At 37.2% G+C, this 22,883-nt stretch overlaps 1 protein-coding gene across 1 annotated transcript; it reads right to left on the bottom strand.

The window, feature by feature from the left end:
• Window positions 1-172: 172 nt before the first annotated feature.
• LOC140137369 (long-chain fatty acid transport protein 1-like) lies at window positions 173-22,812 on the bottom strand. The gene is made up of 11 exons (XM_072159009.1): window positions 22,471-22,812; window positions 17,877-18,265; window positions 17,165-17,320; window positions 15,648-15,717; window positions 15,306-15,507; window positions 14,218-14,367; window positions 12,843-13,029; window positions 8,645-8,782; window positions 7,361-7,525; window positions 1,446-1,592; window positions 173-430 (listed from the first exon to the last, which is right to left on the bottom strand). The coding sequence occupies exons 1-11, from the start codon at window positions 22,692-22,694 to the stop codon at window positions 267-269; spliced, it is 1,992 nt and encodes a 663-aa protein (XP_072015110.1). The 5' UTR covers window positions 22,695-22,812; the 3' UTR covers window positions 173-266.
• Between the last annotated feature and the right edge of the window lie 71 nt (window positions 22,813-22,883).

Raw genomic sequence — 22,883 nt, 5'->3', positions numbered from 1 at the left:
GTTGCATAATATGTTCAAAGAATTCAAGTTTTGGCATGTTTCAATGCTTAATGGACACTCATCATAGGTAGTATTCATTCCATGTAGAAATATGGTGGAATAGTGCAGTAGGCCTGCTATTGCATACACAGGTAACTGTAAAACTGGTGGATCACACTCCATGATGATTTAGGGTCGGAAGCACACTACTCTTTCCTTTAAAAAGCACAGTAATGTTGTCGTCCAACATTAGTACTAGCATAATACAAATCTACAGTACTACCCCATTACAAACGTATACTTCCTGAAAGAATGGCCGCATATACAGCGCCATCTATTGGTGCATACTCGCCAACCTTCCCGTCTAAGAAGAACAGCTTTTCTTTGGGCTTCAGATGTTTTGGATTGAAAGCTTCTTTGCGTAGATCAGTTTTGACTAGCTTGAAAGTACCTGGAATAGTATTTAATATAAGAATTGAAGTATTTTAAGATCAAGCAAAAGTTCAGAATTAAAGCCAGAGTCATACTACCTTTCAGGGCTGTTTAAACGATTACGGTAATATGGAATTTAATATGCGATCAAGCTAAATGAGTCCGATGTCAATAAAAATAAAAATTTAAGTTTTCAATTCAATTACATCAGCAATTCACAGGACTTATATTTTGCTGAAACCCACCATAATTAGATTTACAGTTCCAGAGATATGGCCATTTTAGTGTTGCTAAGAGCGCTAAAATTTAAAGGAAGTTGAATACTATTATTGGTTATATCTCAAAATCAATATTTCCAATATCTGACTCATTTGCTTGATAACATCACCTTTTACTGTAATTTTTTTAAACTTCCCTGGCTTCCTCCCTATCTCCTCAAGGCACTTAATTTCTTTTCTTATTTATTTCCTTATTTACTCCTCGAAAACCAACGAAACAACTGTCTCACTTGCCTGAATGTTATTAGTTTTGGTCGTAAAAGCTTTTTCTTACCATATTCATGTAAAATAGCCCAACAAGATTGCCTGCTGGTTTTTTTTCTATATATGCAGATCATTAAATATGTGACTCAAGTTGTATTGTCCTTATATTCTTTTCATGATGGCAAAAATTATGAGAAACTATGGTTCTCATAATACTACACACCTTAAGTGTTTGTCGACATGACTAGTGACTCGTATAAATACTAGTCTGGTATTCACTCTTCACACGGATCCGCCATCTTGCTACCAAAATGAGCTTCTCCCTGCAAATGCATGCGCAAAATGTGTCTTTGTGTTTCTTGCGCTTTTCTAGCAACACGCCAGAAGGCATCTGCAAAGTGTGCTTGGTAATTAAAGCATTTGTTAACATGTGTACGCACACACAGCACGCACTTAGCGGGTAAAACCTCATTTTGAGATGACCGTGCGATCGGTGAATAAGAGCTAAGTGATGCGTTCCAAAAAACCATAATATCCCATAATATTACTCACCTGTAGTGTTGACTTGATTCATGACTCGTATAAACACTGGTCTGGCATAAGCCGGTAATGAATTCTTTAGACTATGGTTGAGGGAAACAAGATCTAAGTGTCCTGTCTCGTCTACGATGGCTGCCATACCGGCTCGACCTTCAAGTCCTACAAGGAAAAAAACACATCATACTTGTTTATGTTAAACCAAATGATAACACATTACCAATGATAACCAATGATTACCAATTCAATGATAACCAATGCTTTGATTGTAAGGTGCAATTACAGAATACCTTCAATACCTGGGAGCATGTGTGGCCGAGTGGATAAGGCGCCCGACTCATAATCTATAGGTTGTGAGTTCGAGCCCCGCTCGTGCCAACGTGTTGTGTCCTTGGGCAAGGCACTTTATCTTCATTGCCTACTGGGGGATGGGGTTGGGTTTGATTGTATAGTTGTTTGTTTCAATGTTGCAATCACGGTTGTTTGATGGGATCATTTATAAGTTTTTCAAACAAAACATTATGTATAACCAAATTTTAGGCTTAAACAGCTAACAGTGATATCGTGCTAATGTATACAGATGCTTTTGAGTCGTTCTCAACTTTAATTTCCCATCTTTTACAAAATTATTCGCTTTTATAGTATTTTTAAAGCTTTTTCGGATATAAAATGTATCTATTAATGACAAAATTGGTGGCGCTATTTAGTTACTGGAAATTACCCTTTCAAGCTTTTAATACAAATAATTCATTTAATTGTTTGATAAAATATGTTTATAAAATGTTCTTGTTGCTTGTTTCACCTATTCCAGCTGTTATAATGGTGGTATTAATCACCTAACCCTTGTAAATAAAGAAATATGATTTAGGATAAATAGCGCCATCTATAGTTTGCATTTAGTTAATAATGAAGCCAATTCTATATACGGCCATGTGTTTTGAACTCGCCACCCTTAGCGTTACATCACAAATATTATGAATTTTTACACCAATCAAGTTTCAAATTAGAATATCTCCACAACTATCAACCCTAAACTAGCAAAAGTATACATTTTGGAAAGCTGAAGGCAAAAGCAATTTAAATATACACATTTCAACTCATTGTACAGGGTGACCTTGAAGTTATACAGGGTGGAATAAAAAAATCCAAATAAAATATGGGTCACTTAATGCATTGATTATTACTAACTTGCAGTTATAAACTGAAAGTAATCAACATTGATTTGGTTAGAGGTTAGGGGGAGCCTACTGACTTTGGAAGAAAAAAAATCACAGCTGTTTGGTAATCTCGGAATACAGGATGTCCAAAAATATGTTCAAATTTTTTTACAATTCAACATATTTTGAACTGAAACATTTTACCCCTAACCCATACCAAAAAAGTAAGTCCATATTTAGATTCCTCATCAACTTGAAATTTCCTCTCAGAAAATGTAAACTTTGACTATGATAGGATAAGTAATTAAAAATTTAGGGCAACTTTTAGATTTTGAAGACATCCGCATTGCTTACTACAGTGTTTAATATGAAAACAGGTAGTTTTGCACATAAAAGTTTGCATTTCATAGACTAAACCAATCATAAAGAGTTAAAAATGATTAAAAACAATTAGCAGAATAAATAATCTTTCAAAAGAGCTCTTAACCATGTCTGTAGCCCATATGGATGCAAAGATATGATCAGTTGATTCAACGCGCACACACAAAATCTTTATTTCCCATAGACTTTGCACATACCGCCACCGCCTCATCCGCCACCGCCTCATCCCCCACCTCGGTCATTCTGAACTCAAACAACTCTAACTCCACTATCTTAGTTGATAAACAATTCTCCTTTGGAGGTCTGTTAGGGCACACATTTAGCTACAACATGACACCAAACACACTTCAATACCTTTTGTTTAAGCAGAGATATAACAATTTGAACGAGTCTCGATTTGGAAAAGCGTAACAACACCACCATTTTTGGGTGGCGAGTTCAAAACGCGTGGCCATACATCAAACAGCCGTGCAATATTGGCGCTGATTAAGCTGCTGTCTGCAAATTGCATTGTGTTTGTTTAGTTGTGTTTAATGTACAATCTACCAAAAACGTTGACAACGTAAAGAAATCAGCAAGTTTAAAAAACCCACCTCGGCTCACTTTTTGAAACTTGGTCCCATTTGTAAAAGGTACTGATTTAAACATATTTATATAAATTTTAAACATAACCTTAAGCTTTCTGGAACGACCTTGTTCTGGTAAGCCACTATCCTATTATTTATACTAATCATGATTAATGATTGAATTAAACGAATAACAAGTAGGCTTGTAATCTAATCTTGTTGGAAACGCTGTATTCTGTTGAAATAAAATAAAAACACTGATTTGCTGTTGGTGTTCAAAATGGGACCAAGTTTCAAAAAGTGAGCCGAGGTGGTTTTTTTAAAACTTGCTGATTTCTTTACGTTGTCAACGTTTTTTTGGTAGATTTCTTTTCTTTTTATGAATGTAGCCAAGCAGCTCCAAGCTTGGAAAGTCGTCAGGATACGAAGTGCTCCATAAAACGAAAAATAGATGTTTGAAGTTGCTATTCTTGATTCATGACAATAAATAGGCCCTAATTAAACAAAACTTTATCAGTCGTTTATTTTAAAACTTGCTCGTCACAGCGTGACTGTAATGTTAAGAGGCGTATACAATGACCAATATACATTTTAATACTAGTATACTTTAATTATTCAAGGCAACATAAATATGTAAAGAAAATATAAATATGAACAACACACACCCAATGTTGACAATGCCAGAGAGACACAGAGAGTAAGTCCGATTTAGGCCTACTTCAAGTCGGAACTGGTAAATGCGCATATATTTAAGCCTATACTAAATGCCCCGACTAGGCAAGATAATCGTGTTTTAATGTTTGTGGTTCTTTGTAGCCCTGCGGGGCAATCTACTTGGCTATCCGAATTTCGCGGTTTGTGGTTCTAGTTGGATATGCCTCTTAAGCGGCGGTTGTCTGCGATCTTTCGTGGTTTGTGGTTTTCATCAAGCCCTGCCCTCTATCGGGAGCTAATTTATAGTTTAAGCTTGTTAGATATCCATATTTCGTGGTTTGTGGTTCTTTGTAGCCCTGTGGGGCAATCTAGTTGCCTATCCAAATTTCGCGATTTGTGGTTCTTTATAGCCCTGCGGGGCAATCTAGTTGGATATCAATATTGAGCGGCAGTTGTTGGCGATCTTTCGCGGTTTGTGGTCTTAATTTGTTGGATATCCATATTTCGCGGTTTGTGGTTCTTTATAATCGATAGGCCTGCGGGCAATCTAGTTGGATATCCACATTTCGCGGTTTGTGGTTCTTTGTAGCCTAGTTGGATATCCCTATTAAGCGGCGGTTGTCGGCGATCTTTCGCGGTATGTGATTTTAATTTCCCTTATCAAGCCCTGCCCTCTATCGGGAGCTAATTTATAGGTTAAGCTTGTTGGATATCCATATTTCGTGGTGTGTGATTCTTTGTAGCCCTCAAAATAATCTAGTTAGATATCCAAATTTCGCGGTTTGTGGTTCTTTATAGCCCTGTGGGGAAATCTAGTTGGATATCAATATTCAGCGGCAGTTGTTGGCGATCTTTCGCGGTTTGTGATTTTAATTTGTGAGAATTTATAATATTTATTCCAAATATAATTTCAGTCTGAGCTGTGAACAGAGCAACTGATAAATGTGTTTTAAATGACGAAGATGTCATGATAGTCAGGCATGGTAAAAGCATTTGGATGGTGAAAGTAGGCCCTAGGCCTAGGCCTAAATGTGTATAAAAAATCAAACCAAACATGTTTGTTTGATGGAAAAAAATAATAATATCACAATAGCAATGGATGTTCGAAATGGTGTTATTCTTGATTTATGACAATAAATTGGTTAATAAAACGTTTAAAAAAAAGTGGTGGGAAGTTTCGAACTTGATCAAAAATTCATAAATGGATTAGAAGTCCATGCCCTTAACCGCCGCCACGGGACATCCCGATATAACGACGATGTAAAAGTGGAGTATTTATTAATATGAATGTATGCTGTGGTCCGGAAAGAATAAAAGAATTGTGAAAAACTTGATTTTTTGGCGAATGGGATCCAGAATTTGTATGTAGGGTATCTAGGAAAATGCTAGGGTATATTTGAAAGTGAATCGGTGATTAGTTGTTTGGTTATCAAAACTTCCTTCACCCAATGGAATTTGGGGAGCTGCACAGATAATTGGTCGATGTCACAATATACATGCGGATAGGTGTGCGCCGTTCGGCAGCAACCTAGTTGATGCGATCTGAAGTTGTGATGATTCACCATTGCAGCGAAATTACAGCGCTTTGAGTCCTCTAAGATCTGGAGAAAGGCGCTTTATAAATCCAAAATTTATTTATTTATTTAATCTCAAAAAGTAGTGCGCCAGTGACAGCCATGTATGGCTGTAGCAGTGTCGAAAGATTCTGGATATCAGTATGATTAGCTATGATTTGCCACTAATTTTGGCTATGAAATACCGCGTGAAATTAAGGAAGAATGTTTGTTTATTATCAAACAATCGGATTGACTCTAAGATTGGTGTAACTTTTTGAATTAATGAGTTATTAAAATGTTACACTTTGGACAGTAAATAAGATTTAGCATGGTTTTAGATATATTTTGTACCCAGCGAAAAATATCATAGAACAATAGCGTTTTGTTTAGATGTAAATATAGTCCCTTGGTGCATCTGTTTATTCTTCTTTTTCAGTCGCTTTTTTTTTAAAACTTGCTGGTCATGCTACCGCGTGACTCTAATTCTAGCAATTTGACCTGCGGGTCACCATTAGAGTTTGAAATAAAACCTTCCTTTTTTTTTTACCTGTGTTTTAGGGCTGCCGTTTAGGGTTAGGGCTAGTTAACATGGCTGTGTACTAAAGATGTTGTTTTTTTTCCAGAAATTGAGCTTATTTGATATACATATGTACTTTGTAATGTTTTTTATAAATACAAGCAAAGAAAATCCAGATTTATAAACCCCAAATGCACGTTTTTGTGGGTTTTATTTTACTATTTCACTTGTGTTTGCAATTAAAAGAAAAAAACTCTTTTTTTTTTCAGCCGGGCATAAACGGGCAACAACACATCGTGTTGTGTAGTTATGCAATTTGTTAACATGCAGATATGCTTATCTGCATGCGCAGCACAACATATGGAAGCAATGACCTCACAAGAACCTCATGGTTGAATGGCTCTGTTTTAGCTGATAAAATGTGTGTTTTTTCCAAATACTTTTGACCGATCCAAATATCAAGTTATGAATGGATTTCAGCCAAACTTCGCAAGGGGCTGTGGATTTAGCCGATGTTCACATAATATGCAGGAGGAAAACAAATGTGACACTTTTAACTTCAACAGCGATTATTTCCATTGTCATTTTTTCGGTGCAATGCCGATTTAGGCACACAATAACTCAATAAAATACAGCATATAGGTAAGCAATTATGCCATGAGAGGTTCTGGTTAAAACTATGATTTAATGTGGTTATCACCTAGGTTTCATTATCATTGAGGTATAGGACTTTTTATTTTATCGGAGAAGAGCAGGTAGGACAACTACTTGATTATATTTCTACATGTTCATACTACATACTCTGAAAATTTTAGAAAATTCAGACGAGGCCGTTTTTTGTTAAATCACATTTTGTTCCTAAAATGGGGTTATAGCGCCCTCAACGGGCATTCTCTCCATATGGCTACATGTAAAGACCAGTTATAGACAAATGGCCCTAAAATAAAACGGCCTCGTGCGAATTTCCTCAAATTTTGCATATGATGTAGATTTAACATCTGGAATGTAATGCAAGAGATGTCGTTGCTGCTCTTCTAAATTCATTTTTAAAATGTCCGCCCCAGACCAAGGTGTTATCCACTTCAATCTGTACGCTCACCTGGAACTTCTACGCCATATACCACAGCATCATTAAGCTTAACTGCCTTGCTTATTGTTGACTCAACTTCTGTTGTTGATACATTCTCTCCACGCCACCTGAATGTATCACCTGCACGGTCTTTGAAGTACATATATCCATAATCATCCATCACCAAGATATCACCTGCAAGAAGATTCAAGAACTGAAAGTTAAAACCATTGTTGGAACTTTTTCTTGCTTTTCAATTCTCACGTTTCACAATACGATGCGCCTCCATGCAGCGGTCGCTGGGTCAAGGCCAAAATATGCAGCGCATCATGGAAAAATGTCGACATCCAAAGCCCGCGTAATATGAATACAATACAGGAAAATACAGCATTGTGGGTTTAAATGTCATTATAATGATGGTACATGCGAATGCACACTAAAACAACAATTTACAATTATAGTAGATCCATTTTCTATCTATTGATCAGGGAAGCCTTTGTGGAGCTGTTTTCAACATATTTATTATCACACTCGTGTGAAAATTCAATAGCAGCTAAAACAGCGATATAGACTCTGGAGTCAAAAATTTGACTGCCAAGAACAACTGCTGGCGGCGCATCGTATTGTGAAACGCGAGAATTTATGGAACAAATCAATGAAGAATTAGGATTGAAACTAGTTTTGTTAGGGAGAGAAGGGGCTTTAATTTTGTTGATTACATTTCTTGTTTGATCTGTAAAACATTTTTTTAAATCTATTTCTTGTTCAATTATAACGGTGGATGGTAGTCAGGTTAGTTTTGTAGTTATAGACGAATCCGACTAATTCCTACACCTCACTGGCGGCCATAGCTGGGGGCCATCCATCCATTTTACGCGACGCCAGTATGATAGGCGTGCAGCGTTTACCACTCCCGTGATGCGGCGCAAGTGCTATGCGCTCCGATGCGCTCGCGATAGTGGCATCTTGGATCGCAATCCAGACGAACTAAGCTAGTTTGGCATGGATGGCCCCCAAATATGGCCGACTTAATCCTGACCATCACTTGGCTCGTTGGATTCATCTATTCTATTGACCATTTATAAATTTGGATCTTTTTTCTTGATAGCCTGCTATTCATCGCTGGGTAGGCAAACCTGTGTAAATTTCACTGAAACTCATTATCGCTAAATACCTATATCTTCCATAACTGGAGTGAGTAATTCAAAGAGAAGTTACCCGACTGTCCATTCTATTCATACCTCATACTCCCTCTGTGGATAACTTTAGCTCAATCTTCCACAAGGGTAGTGTGGATTTTGTATATGGTCTTACCACTTAAGAAAGCAGAGTCTCCATGTTTGAATATATCATAACCAATCTTCTTACTCGTAGCCTGTTGGTTGACGTAACCATGGAATTCCTTGGTAGGGTCTCCTTTGACTATTTTACCTATAAGTTGTCCTGGTTCACCTGTACACATCAGAGACAATACAAGGTTCAATTTAATACCTGATATTTGATTATAGTATTATATGTATGGCTTGTATTACAAGAAAGGGATCCATCCAGTTTCTTATCTCTCAACTTGACCCAATTGAGGGCTAAGAGCAAAATTGTTGTATTGATTGTTGGGAGTGGCCATCTTTACTTCTTTCTAAACTGAGCTCAAAAAGAAACTTACAATTTTTCACAAGGTCGTATCTTAAAATCCTGTCCATCAAAATGAACCAAAATTACGCACAGGTTTACTTCAATACTCTACTCTAAACACATGTCAGTAATCAAGCAGTTATCCAACTGACACAACAGCAAAATGCACTGACATGGAATAGCTTCATGGACACATTCACAGCCCAATAATTGGCACCCAGCACAAGAAATCTGTGAGAATGATTACAAGATCCTTGCACAGGTGATAATTCCCAAAGAGTAAGTGGAATAGTAATAAAGGAACAAGACCTCTTTCTTGAAGAAAGTGTGTGAAAAGCAGAACGCAACACCGTTTCATCATCTAAGTAAGGATCTTGTATGCATTCTTACAGATATAAAGATATGACCCTGTGATTCACAAGTTGTGAAAAATTATAAGTTTCTTTTTGAGCTCAGTTTATTTTGTATTTTTCGCTTCCTTTACCTACTAAGGCCAGCATGCCTTTATAGGCTAAGCTAGTCTGTCTTGTGCTTTTGTAAAAAGGTCTGGACCATGGATTTTCCTTGGACCAAGTATGTGTCCTTTACGGACCAACCTTTCTCCCCACTGCATTCTGATCACTATTTCTTCTGCTAATGTTACATTTTTGATGGCTCTTTTTGATGTCCGTCAAATATAATATTGATTTATCGCTTGAACTTGAAAAGTTATATTTTTGGCACCCAGCAATGCCAGCATAATTAACGTCAAACTTGCATCTTTTTGATGCTTACACTGACACTAGTGTGATCATTAAATTTTCTCAGGTATGTGTTCTCTCTGTGAGGTCCATGAGTGTGTCATACTTAAAGTGAACCAATACCTTAGTGACCAAGTGCACTTTCACTGATTACAGCCGTTTTTTATTCAAATAAAAAGTGCTGTTTTTTCTGGAATCAGCTGTAGTTACTGGGTAAGTTAACAAGGATAATAACTCAAATTATCAAAATTGCCACCTTTGACTTGGTTGGATCAGGGACCGTGTATGAAGGGACTGGAAACAGATTATTGATAGCTATTGTCAAGCTATTGTTATCAGATTCTCTTTTACGACCTTCGATACCATGCGAGTTGCACCGAGGGCACAATATTTGATTTCTTATTATTTACTCATGTTGCCCTACAAAATACCAAAAACACATCAAAATATTCCACTATTTTCAAAAGTTATGTCAAATTGTGTAAAATGTCTATCCTTTGTCGAAAATAATTTCTGTGTAGCGTTGAGAATCATTTACATAGGATTTTGGATCTATCGATCAACATATGGTCGAATCCAACCAAAAGTGTCCACGGGCCAAAAATAAAAGTCCGAAATAAAAATGTCTCCACAATTTTTTCCTTTTGCCCATTGATTGATGGCATATTGGCCTTATAGAAACCAAAAGTGCCATTACTAATCTTGAAAAATAAATCCAGGACGTGTGATAGTAAATGTGACATCAAAACCCAATGTTACCTACGAATACCACTAGGATGCTTTCACTATCGCAATACTAATCAACCTAAAACAAATGGAATATTCCCATTAACGCCTTTTTTAGGTGTAATGTAGACCACAGGGTGTCAGGAAAATGCTAGCTCAACCAGAAAATATTTGTTTTTATTTTTATAACGCGATCATTATGATCTTAGTCAATTTAAGCTAGTTCATTTTTGAAAATGAAGTTTAGGTCAGTTTCTGTATTTTATTTATCAAATGAGTATGAATCAATTTACACATTGTATAAGAACGAGTATGATATATGTTTTCAAGAATATAAAGAATTATACGCATACACCTAACGCTTTATACAATGAAAAGGTGAAGAAACCCGGGTATTCGTAAGTAACATGAGCGATTTAACAATATCTATATTGAGTTTAGAGGTTTAAATTTTGCTATTATGGTAATGAATTAATAAAATGGTAGTTTTTAGATCCCTATCAGATGATACGTCCAAATGAATAAATGCTATTACCTTAGATCAAAAATTTTTTGATGCTTTTAGCAAGATTTTGACCATTTCATTTTGATATACAAGTAGTTAATCAGCAATTTGACATAATAAATAATTGTTGAATGAATCCGTATATGGGTAATAATAGTGTCCTGGGGTACCACTTAAAGGTTTTGACAATTAATTTCCATTGGTAGGGACACTTCATTACACATGTCATGTATTATGCTGTATTCGTAAGTAACATTTCAGTATTTGTAGGTAAGAATTAGACTTTTGGTGGATATCATAATCAAATCTTCATTTTATAAAGCACTTTGAATGTATTATTTTCTTTATGTGCATTTATTGATACTTGAGACCCTATCATGTATATTTAATGTCGGTTCACAGTGGTTGAAAGAGGATTGAAGTAAGAAACAAAGGCACTAAAGTGACTTTAATTTGCTTAATTGCACACAAATCGCTTAAAACCGTTATTGCAGACTTGTGAAGTCTATCTTGGAGTCAGTTACGTCTTGTGGCCTTTCATCTGAGTGCAACTATAATTAGCTTTATACTAATGTCCACCACTGTGTTGTCTAGATCATGAGACAATGAGAAAAGTCGTTTTTGTCCATGGTATTCGTAGGTAAACTTAGCGAAAACGTCAAAAGTTACCTTCTAATAAACCAATTTGGACACGAATTACTCAAACCAGAAGGTCGGTAAACGTTTAAAATGAAACACACATGACAGCTGACAAATCCAAGTATTTATCCCCCCCTAATCTTCTTCGAATCTGATTTTCTTTCAAATGAGCAGACCGTCGTCTATTTCAATACATATTTTTCAACAATTAAGCCGTATTCAGTTTTGCATGTTGGGCATGTATGTGAATTCGCAACTTTCATTGACATATAATTTGATAGCAAACATACAGGCCTTCGTTATGTACCAATATGGGCATTGGCATGAATGGCGTTGTTTCACAATACTGTCATGATGTCAAACTGTATTCGTAGGTAACATTCGGTTACCGAAATTTACCTACGAATACTTGCTTTTATTGTTGACATCTCAGAAATATTTAAACGCAGGCTATTGAAACTTGATAGAAATAAAGAGTGTATTACCCTGCACCTATTGCTTAACTATTGTTTACTATTCTCTCAGTTTGTGGAAATGACACAGCTTTTAACATGTATTCGGAGGTAATGCATATTTTTTACCAAACCTACCTTTGTGCCATTTAGAATTTCTGGCAGCTAAACACAATAATAAAGATGTCCAAATGCAATGCATTTCAGTATTGGACATATCAAAGCTTGTATCAATTAAGCATTTATTAGTGATTTCCATTTTTAAAGATATATCTAGTGCTATGAAAAATTGTATTCAGTAGGTAATGTAAAAAATACCACTCAAAAAATTATCACAAAAAATTCATAATTATGTACAAATATGTGAAAAATTGAACAGGCAATCTTTGAATACACACCTTTCAGGAAATCGATTTAGATTCAATCCAATGACTTCTTTTCATAACTGGTTTAGATGTTTTTAAAAATACCTTAAGAAATATTTTGAAAAAATGGGTAAAAATAGCATGTTTTGGGGTCTCTGTGCCTAAGTTTTTCACAGAAGGGGTCTTATTATATATGGCGCATGGCGTATGATCAAGGCGAATAAACACAATACAAAAACAAATGCCAATTGATTAATACTTTTCAGTTATGGCCCTGAACATGCCGTGTACACTTTTCGTTGGATTCGACCATATGCTTGCTCAACTGAGGATAATTTGGAAACCAGCAACACACATGGTACAATGGGTGGAAGCTGTTTCCAGTCCCTTCATACACGGTCCCTGATTGGATCAGATTTTCTCACAATCATCACCTATTTTCACGCAACTCACCTGGTTTGCAAGCAATACATAGTCCGTTAGAATCCCGTATCACCTCTCCTGTATCTTCGTCTACTTTGATAAGACTGACCGGGTAGAACGATGGAAGTATTCGCGAGTTGAACCCAATAGCACCGACTCTACCATCCATGTTCACTACATTACTGTTACCTTCTGTAGCTCCATAGAATTCTGCTATCTACAGGAAAACAATAATTCTAAAATTATAAAAAGTTATTCACCGTAGAAGTGATAATGTAACAGGATCAACTACCATAGCAATAGATGAATACAATTTTTGAATATATTGCCCTGCACTGCAAGCAGGTTGCACTCATCACCTGTGTGTGACTGCAACCACGGATTGAATACAATACCACTCTTTTCAAAGATACTAATCTTACAGGTGTGAGTGATCAGCATGATTCTTTGATATCTGTGTTTCAATGCATATATTGTATACAATACCACTCTGTAAGATTAGATACTATAATCTTACAGGTGCGAGTGATCAGCATGATATGAGTATTCTAAAGATCTTTTTCCGTTCTTTGACATCTGTGGTTCAATGCATAGGTACCACATGAACATTGTACAGGCCGATATATTCAAAAATTGTATTCATCTACATGTATATTGCTATGGTAATTAATCCTGTTACATCATCACTTCTACGGCAAATTGGTATCCTCCTTTGTTTTTACACACCTGGTTCAATTTACAATGTAACCCCCATTTGAGTCAAATGTAGCATTGATTAGATAATAATAACTGCACGCTATCTGTTTTGAGGTCACTGTGTGAAATCGGAGAGCCTTGTTTTGGGCCAAGGTAAATATGAAGGCCCAACACAAACCCTGACAATTTCATGCAATGACTGTAAAACAGATGGTGCAAAGTTATTATTGTCATTCATTTCTGCTATTTTACAAATTTGTTTCATGAAAGAAACACAATTTTTCTGTTCGAAAGACTATTGTTTGCATGTGAAGAAACGATACACAAACACAGGTTTTTTTATTTATGTCAAGATGGGAACAAATACTTACTTTGTGGTAAATTGCGGACAGTATTTTGCAGGTGCACAAGCTCCAATTTCTTTACTTCAGGTTCCATTTTTTTTTCAGATTAAATTTCTACATAGAGCTGAATCCTGTTGAAATCACATACATCCATACATGTGACACAAACATTAGGCTATCATACTGAAAACACCACAGGTCATACTTGGTTCAAAAGTTATGAAGTCTTGATATATCTATTTTCTTATGTATTTTACTGTTTTTTAGTCCATATTTATGTCTGTATCTCAATTTCAAAGTTGCCGTCTTTGGCCTCCATGTCACATATATTTGGTACAATTTGGAACCTTTCCTCTCACTCTTACCTTTTTAATATTGAATCTCTTGCAGAACTCTTCCCATATGTTAGGTCTGAGACCATTACCAATTGCCATTCTTACTCTATGTTGCCCTTCAGATGGCTTAGATGGTGTAGCTAGGAGGTAGCGGCATATCTCTCCTATGTATTGCACAATCTATGGATGAAGGAAACAAAAATATCTGGTATAATCACAGAATTAGAGAAGGAGAACCAGAACTCCCTATACCACCACATACATTCGCGCCGTCAGCTATGGGGAGAAAATTGGGTGTATTCGGGTCCTTGCCGACGCTACGCGGAGACGAACAAAAACAATTCTGTGTTTCATCTGAAGCGTTGGTACTTGCACGCAGGTCGCACCAAGTGCATCTCTAAAATGCGCCCGTCATCCATGTTGCGCTTGCATGACAACGAATGCCTCGAGTGTATTCCGACGGGAACAGAATACCCCAAATTTTTGCTCCATGCCTGTATCAAGATGGCGATCGAGTTCCGGTTCTCCTTCTCTAATTCTGCGGGTATAATAAATAAATGTTGGATAATAAATAAATGTTGGCATTTATACAGCACCTTTCAAGTGTATTCAGAGTGCTTTACTCGCTAGTACTAAAGGCTTAGGCTCCTCACAATTGATGACATGGTTTTCAATGTGGTCATCAGTTATGGCAGATGTGTTTAGTTCGGAAGTTGACACTGTTCTGTGTACTTTCTGTTCGTGACTTTTTCCTGCATCTTTCTTGTGCTCTGTAAGTCTTACCATGTGTACGATCCACTAATAAGAACCAAGCAACTGAGGGATGCGAAAATCGCCAAAAGTACACATAGCAGCCAATCCCACGGGAAAGGTGGATCCCAATGGTCATTCTGAAGACGCCATCAACCAAGATGGTGTAAGTCTAAAACTAATGAGTATTTTTGAATTTGGCAATCAAAAAATCTAACCAAAATTACACTTGCCTGTCCTGTATAAATACCCCGACCAGCTATCAACGGCGACCCCCAGGTCATTTGTTCCTGGCCAGCGTTATCTCCTATAGATTTCAGCTGTTAATGCCTAGATATGCTCGACATAAAAAAAACAAACACACTCACTGTAGCATTGAATTTGACACAATCATCAAAGAACCTGCTTGCTGAGAACTTCTTCCTGACAGCCATCGTAGTACCTCCGATTAACACCTGGCCAACTCCTACAATACCACCAGCGGAGTGATACAGGGGCATGGTGCAGTAAATGATGTCGCTTGCACGCATACCAAATGCGTACCTCATACCATAGGTCATGTACAGGAACCTGTATTTGAAATATAACAGTTATAAAGTAGTAGTGATTGACATGTTGCTTAAGTTGTAGAAGATGTTTATAAATTTTAAAATCTAATACAGGGAAACTGACTTCATCGGGCATCTGATTCATTTTCCCTGCAAGCTTACCTTGAATTGGTGATTATTGCAGCTTTTGGGAGCCCAGTTGTTCCAGAAGTATAAATGTAAAATAACTTGTCTGCAAAATAAAGAAATAAAAATGGAAATAAGAAATGCAAAAGTACAGGTTGCTATTTTTTAACCCATAATACCATCACTAGAATGATGTACTGTTTTTGTTCCATTCACTACCCATCCAGTGACTTTGCAAGAAGCAAACTGATATTAGTTTATTAACTGCCCATGCAAACAGGCTGCAAAATAAGGACTATGAAGGGCACCCATTTCAAGGCAATTTTGAAAGGGCACATCTATTTTACAAGGCAATTACATGTTAAAGAATAGCAGCAATTACGGTAATAGGGCATCAAGGCAACTGGTAGGGGCACCGAAGGCAATTGCCTTTGGTGCCTTTGGTTATTTTGCAGCCTGCATGCAAATCCGAATCATGGTCTGAAACATGACATGATGATGATACAAAATGTAGATGAATATTTTAGGCCTTTTTTACGTCTGTGTTGGCCTAAACAATGTAAAAAATAAGCATCCACCCAAAATTATTTTCTTGAGTGCCCTGAAGGTAATACAGTAACCCTAAGAATTGTTTCAATGTGGATGGTCACACATTTATTATATTTGTACCTGACATTAAGGTCTGTACCAAAATATTCCTTCGATTCCCAAGTTTTGAGTTTAAATTTCACTAGCAGTATCGATTAGAAGCTAAAATTACAATCTCTCATACAGTACAACAGTATGGATGGTAACCATTAGCGTCAATCCGCTTGGAATGTGGGGAGACATGTACAGTCCCGGGGGACAGTCGGCCTGAACTGCCAAAACTGGCTGAAAAGAACAACAAATTGGTCATTTTGCCGAAAGGTGGAGGACACATCCCCCATGGATTGATGCCCATGATGGTAACCACGATTGGATTTTGCTAGTTAGTCGGGCTATGGTGCACAAACAAAGTCATGCGACTGAATATTTTCACGAGGCAAGTAGTTGGTCAGTCATAACTGCAAGCTTAATTATATCTTCATCAGCTATCACACACTTTCTGAATTTTGACAATTGAACGCCCGTTTTGAAATAAAAGAAGTTTGCGAAACTACCTCATTTTCAATTCGTTCCATGGAGTCAAATATCTATCAATGACAATAAACGCCGCATGAGCTGACGATGTGCAGTGATTAGCACTCGAATACAGATCATTGATTGATATTAGAATCTGTGGAAGGGTTTGAAAATGAGGGAGTTTCATAAAATTCTTATCAAGAACAGTGTGGTGATTTGTCAAAATTCAAAAAGTATATATATATGATAGCTCATTTTTTCCTGAACCATGCCAGTTACTTAGTTATGTTTAGCTGTCGCATTATAATATACCCAAACAATTAAGTTTCCGACAATTCAGTTCTTTCAGGGACACTCTGTATAATAACGAACTGAAGCCTTCACCCATCTTACAGTCCTACACTATTGAAGAAGGTGAAAGATTTATCCTTACATGTAGGACTACTTACCTTTGAAATCCCTTCCAGGTACCACAGGTGGTGGTAGACTCGATGTAGCCTTGAGGAGGGGATCTAGTTGTGTACATGGCACCCTTGATGGACGATCCACACCAAAACTGAACAACTGGATGTGTTTGTTCATGTATGGCTGGGCTTGCCGTACAGCTGAGAATTAATAGAACATCGAAATACATGTATGTTAAGATGAAGAACCATGTATTTTTATATTAACTTTCTAGAGGTGCCACTTGTAGCACGCCTGTTATTTTCAAAACTCAACCCCTGCACTTGAAATTATTACGTGACCATCCAACGAGGCTAGTTTTAAGATACCGTACATGTGTATTATGGTCCTTTGAAAATAACAATAAACATGAAACACCTAGACTTTTACTGTCCATATATTGTATTTTTACAATACATAGGCCTACCTTGCCATAAAGCAAAATCCTTTTTACTCAATATACTTAAGGTGGTACTACACCCCTTGATAAATCACGTAAAATCAAGTCTTTTTTGGCCAACATTTATATAAATTTCAAAATATGTAAACTTGCAAAAATTGACAAATTTTTGCCAGATTTTTCAAGCTTTGGGTGATATTTTGGGGTCATTTGAGCCTCCAGAAAAACAATCCCGATCGACTAACCCTACTTGAAAAGTCTGTATGCCCATAAAACAAGTTTTGTTTTTTCTGTAGCCTTACTAATAATAGCCATACCTTCTGATAACTCCACACTAAAAACAAGCACCTTAGCATCCGATACATTCACGCAGTGTGCAAGTGATTCCTTCTTCAGATTAAAATTAATAAGAGCTCCAATGCAACCAACTTTTGACAACCCTAACCAGAACGCCACCATCTCTGGTGTGTTCTCCAAGAACAGCGCCACCGTATCGCCTTTCTTGAAACCAGCTTCGTAGAAGTAGTTGCCGATAACGTTGCTGTATTTGTCAAAATCCTTGAATGTCCACTCTTGCTCCTCAGTCACAAAGGCCACTTTGTCCGGGTTTTTACGTGCACAGTCACGGAAGACATCGTAGACGAGTTGGTTTGATCTCTGGTGAGAACGGAGCTTTATTTTCAGGCATATTAGAATGAACAGGGCTCTGGAAATATACAATTGAATACGCAATTGTAATTAGCAATATTATTATTTTTAGGCATTAGAAGGGCTCTGGAAATATTGAATCCATAGGCATTTGTAAGCAATATTATGATCATAGAATTGGAATTTTACATGATACAATAAGTATGACAATAAATTATGACTTTTGTAATGAAGCAAGTTTGCAGGAATTAATTTTGATTGAATGCTAGTCTTACATGTATCTTATCTGCGTTTAAGTTCTGTTTCCTTTGGGTTTTTTACACTTGTTGACAGTTGGTGATGATGAGGCTAGGGGTGAGCTTGAGAGCTCAGTACCGGTACAAGAATTATGATTACATGTTGAATTTGCACTGTAAGAATTAAGGTCAAGGTCACTGTATGCAAAAAGGGAACTAGAAAAGTTTGGAAGCCCACAGGGCCAGAGCCAAAAATGGTCATCACTCAACCTAAAATTTAGAAATTGTCACAGGAGTGAATTTCTCCTCTGGTTTAATAGGCTACTAACCAAAGATTATGAATACACCAAAAAAAGAGTAAAATTTGCCGTCAATTTGAAATACAAGCAATGAAATACACACGTAGCGCCCTCTCGGTGTGGCGGGACGGAATTGTTAAATTTGATGTTACTACATATTAAAAAAATATAGGGTTTTTTTGTTTATGGTAGGCCTATTATAATGCTCTTCTGTATAGACAATTTCACCACTAAAAACAAATTTCAGTGGACTTTGCAAAAATAAAGAAATAAATTAAAATATGTGTAAAATTCGTCCGCCACATTTTGAGGTGGTTTTTACGTTCGGAAGGGACGAAAAAAAAAATTTTAGTCAAAACTTTCCAAAATATCAACTATTATGGTAATAAACATTCCTGAGTACAAAAAAATTGAATTCATCAACTTTGCTAGACTCAGAGCCATTTTAACTTCTTCTATTTCAGGCCTTTTGTGGTAGGATGCCAGCAATAATTCTATTTTCAGGGTCCATGGTGTAAAACATGGCCCCGCCACATTTTGAGATGATTTTTTTAAGTTCAGGAAGGGATGAAAAATTTCTTTCTCAGTCAATATTTTGCAATAATTTTTCATTGGAAGTGAAAGAAAAGACAATTTTGTCAGTTTTAAAGTGAATCAATTGCTTTTTTTTTCTTGATTTTGACATGTGGACAAAATTCCGTCCCGCCACATTCCGTCCCGCCACATTGACATGATTTTTAAAAATTGATTAACGTACTATAAAGAGGGGGGTAAAATTTATAATTCCTTCCATAACAAAAGAAGGATAGTTGAAGTTAATACCAATGTTACAAACAAATGTTTTATTCCAGTACTTTTGATAAAATTCAACAAATGTACTGTGTTCACAAATACATGAAGTTTATCATTCCGTCCCGCCACATCAATGAATTTGTGTTACCATGGCAACATGTTGATTCTTTGGACTATTTTTCTTGCGTGTGAATGTAGTCTGTAACTTACTTATTTATATTAAGAACATGAAAAATCCATAAAATAAATAGTCACAGAGCTACAATTTAAAAGGCCTATCAAAATTCCGTCCCGCCACAAACGGTAATTTTGGCTCTGGCCCCACACTGGCAACATATCAATTTGGATGAATGCAAGGGTGTCGTAGACGGCAGTAGACATGTTAAAAACACTAAATAAAACACTCAACGTGGAACCATCCCTGGTAACCTTCACAACAGGTTACAACTTATCACTCATACATGTATGATTCAGAAGATTTTATAATTTACCTAGAAAGTGACATTGGTAATTTTGATGTGGTGACATCAACTGGTACGGTATGTAGTTTCAATTGTTTCAAAGATCTCGGGGTTATGATCCAGGGCATGCAACTTGTACTTGTACACACCTATAGAAATACTGTATGAGTTCATTGAGGTGTCGTACGTAATGAAGGGCAAGATTTTTTAAAGCCCAACAAATATCATAGACATGATTAAAACATTCACAATATGAACAAAACATGGTCTACTCTTAAATCAGTTCGATCTCACCTGTATGCGTAGGCCTAAAAAAATTGTTTCATTGGCGTAACCCAACCGACCCTAAAAATTGGCCTGACCCTAGACCTTTTTTCTTATATTTTTCAAAAAAATGTAAAAACAATTGAAATAAAAAAAAATGTTAAAAAAGTTCCAATTTACACAATTTACAGCTTTAAAAAATATATGTGTAAAAAAATAATAATAAAAAAAAATTATTATTATTTTTTTTTTATGTTACGCCAATCAAACACTTTTTTTTAGGCCTGATGGACAGGGCTCTGGCCCGCCGATGTAAAATTTACGATGAGTCAACAGCTGTATCTTTTGAGTAAGATTTGCCTATTTTGGGCAGTCTAAAACTTTGCTCAAGTGTAATTTTAGCAACATTTTTGATGCAATCGCCTGTCGTGATCCTTCCATTGCTTTACATGGTGTCATGCTTCAGCGAATCCGACTAGATTTTGAATGTGAAGCTATCGGGTCTCTAGCCAAGAATTTGCTCACCGATAGCTTCACATTCTAGAACTAGGGCCTGACTAGGCTAGCAGAGACCGGAGCATTCAAAATGACCAGAATAAATAACCTCCGGTGCAAAAAAATTGCACCGCTGTCCCACCGAAAAACCATAGCAAAGCACTCTAGCTTCGAATGCGTAACTATCGTATACATGCAAATTCGAAGCTAGAGTTCTCGAGTAAGCTATCGGTGACTGTGAGCAAAGTTTGGCTATATAGCCAAAATAACAAATTCTCGATCATGAGAGGATGTACCTTCTGCGTCAGCGTACTTTTCATAGAATAACACGATCGCGCGACCTGCATGACCGAACCTTGACCTTGCCTAGCAACGACCGTATGATTGGTCAATTCTCAAAAGCTGTGTTTGCGCCGTAAGCGCTGGTCTTTGCGTAGTACGCTCGACGCAAATAACTGTGCGAACCCAAGTTGGCTCCCCGGGGGTGCCAGTTGAACCGTCAATGAAGTCATCACCGACCAAAATTTCGCGGTAAAAGGGTATCTTTTTTAAGCATAGGCTACGCCCCAGCGGCGGGACGCGAAAAGGGTCTCAATTTTGGTGTTTTCTGGAAAAAGGGTACCTTTTTACAATAGATATGTCGGCGTTTTGGGTTCATGAAAAATCAAAGTCCAGCATTTGACGTCAGCCGCTGTTTTCGTTCCTGATTGTAAACAACTTCTTACTTCCGGGTCTGTAAGTGTAATACATGTATATTAGTCTTGTGCCCGGTCTTGTACCATGATTAAAACTCAGTGATGTTTGTGCATGCTGCCGAGCGGGCTGCGTAGAGACGGGCGTAGAGACTACGAATTTTGTACAAGGTACAGATACTGTGCCCGGGATACTGTGTAATCGGAATGGATTACGACATACGTTTGACTGCTGAACCAGATATGACAGGAACCATGCCTTTTGGAAATCGTGAAGTGACATTTGCCATCGCTGTTTGTCACCCGCGCAAAACCGAAGTTAAACGGGGAAAAAAAGTGCTTTATATTTCAGATTTCAGGGCTTAGCGCGGATCATGGATTCGCCCGGGATTCAGCACTGAAATCAAAGGTAAATAGCTACGCTTATTAAGAAAATGCAATCACGTTTTTCATCGCTTTTGCTGATGTTTCTTGCTTTCTACTCCCGGGTTTCTACTTCCGATTGTGTGCCGCGGGTTGTGTACCATTCAAAAACACACCAGTCCAGAGGGTGCAAAATTCGGCACACACATGACCAATTGATAAGCTTATGACCACAATTTTGTGTTAAGGATGATATTCCAGGCTATTTCATATATAAATACACTAGGTAAATATTGCTTTCTACCTTCGTCAGTGAAAAGGGTCATTGGGACATGTAACTTGTAAGGTCAGTGATATGGGTACCTTTGTTTGCACCATGGCTGTGGTCAGTGATTTGGGTATCCTTTTTTCATAGCAGGTCAGTGGTAAGGGTTACCTTTCAGCCCTTGGGCATGTCAGTGTTTTGGGTGAAAAATAAAAGTGTCTGGTCAGTGATGACAACATGCAATGGTATATGAGTGGCACCCCCGGGGTTGGCTCTCATGATCGAGAATTTAATATTTTGGCTATAGACTTCTCGACTCAGACTCAGACAGTCTCGAGTAACCTTTCTTATATTTTTTTTTATATGCAAATTATTTCTAGATCAACAATTACTTACTGCACATCTCTTGGCAAAGTGCGTATGACAACCCAGGTATAACGCCACCCTCCTGTGACAAAATACACGGCAAACACAGCAATGAAAACTTGGGTCCATACCAGGCCGTATGCAGAAAGAATGGCCGCAAGTGCCGCAAACAGGGTAAGCTTCAACATTTTTCTGAAGCTAGGAAGAAAGCTACAAAAAGATCGAAGACAACGAGAAGCACGGAAAACATTCATAGATGAGTTCACACCACGGTCAGAGTCCGGTTAGTGGTCATAAAGAGAATAATATTGATAAGCTTAAACTCCGAATTCAACTTCCGTGCTCGGGTTTTTTCTTGTTTTTTCCTCGGTGCGAGCGCCCTCTTGTGATTTATGTCAAGTTTCTATTTTCTTTCAAGTTTTGTCAAAGTTTATTTTGCATTT

This window comes from Amphiura filiformis, chromosome 17, assembly GCF_039555335.1.
Source record: "Amphiura filiformis chromosome 17, Afil_fr2py, whole genome shotgun sequence".
In the NCBI taxonomy this organism is placed as follows: Eukaryota; Metazoa; Echinodermata; class Ophiuroidea; order Amphilepidida; family Amphiuridae; genus Amphiura; species Amphiura filiformis.
This window is presented reverse-complemented; position numbering and strand designations above follow the sequence as displayed.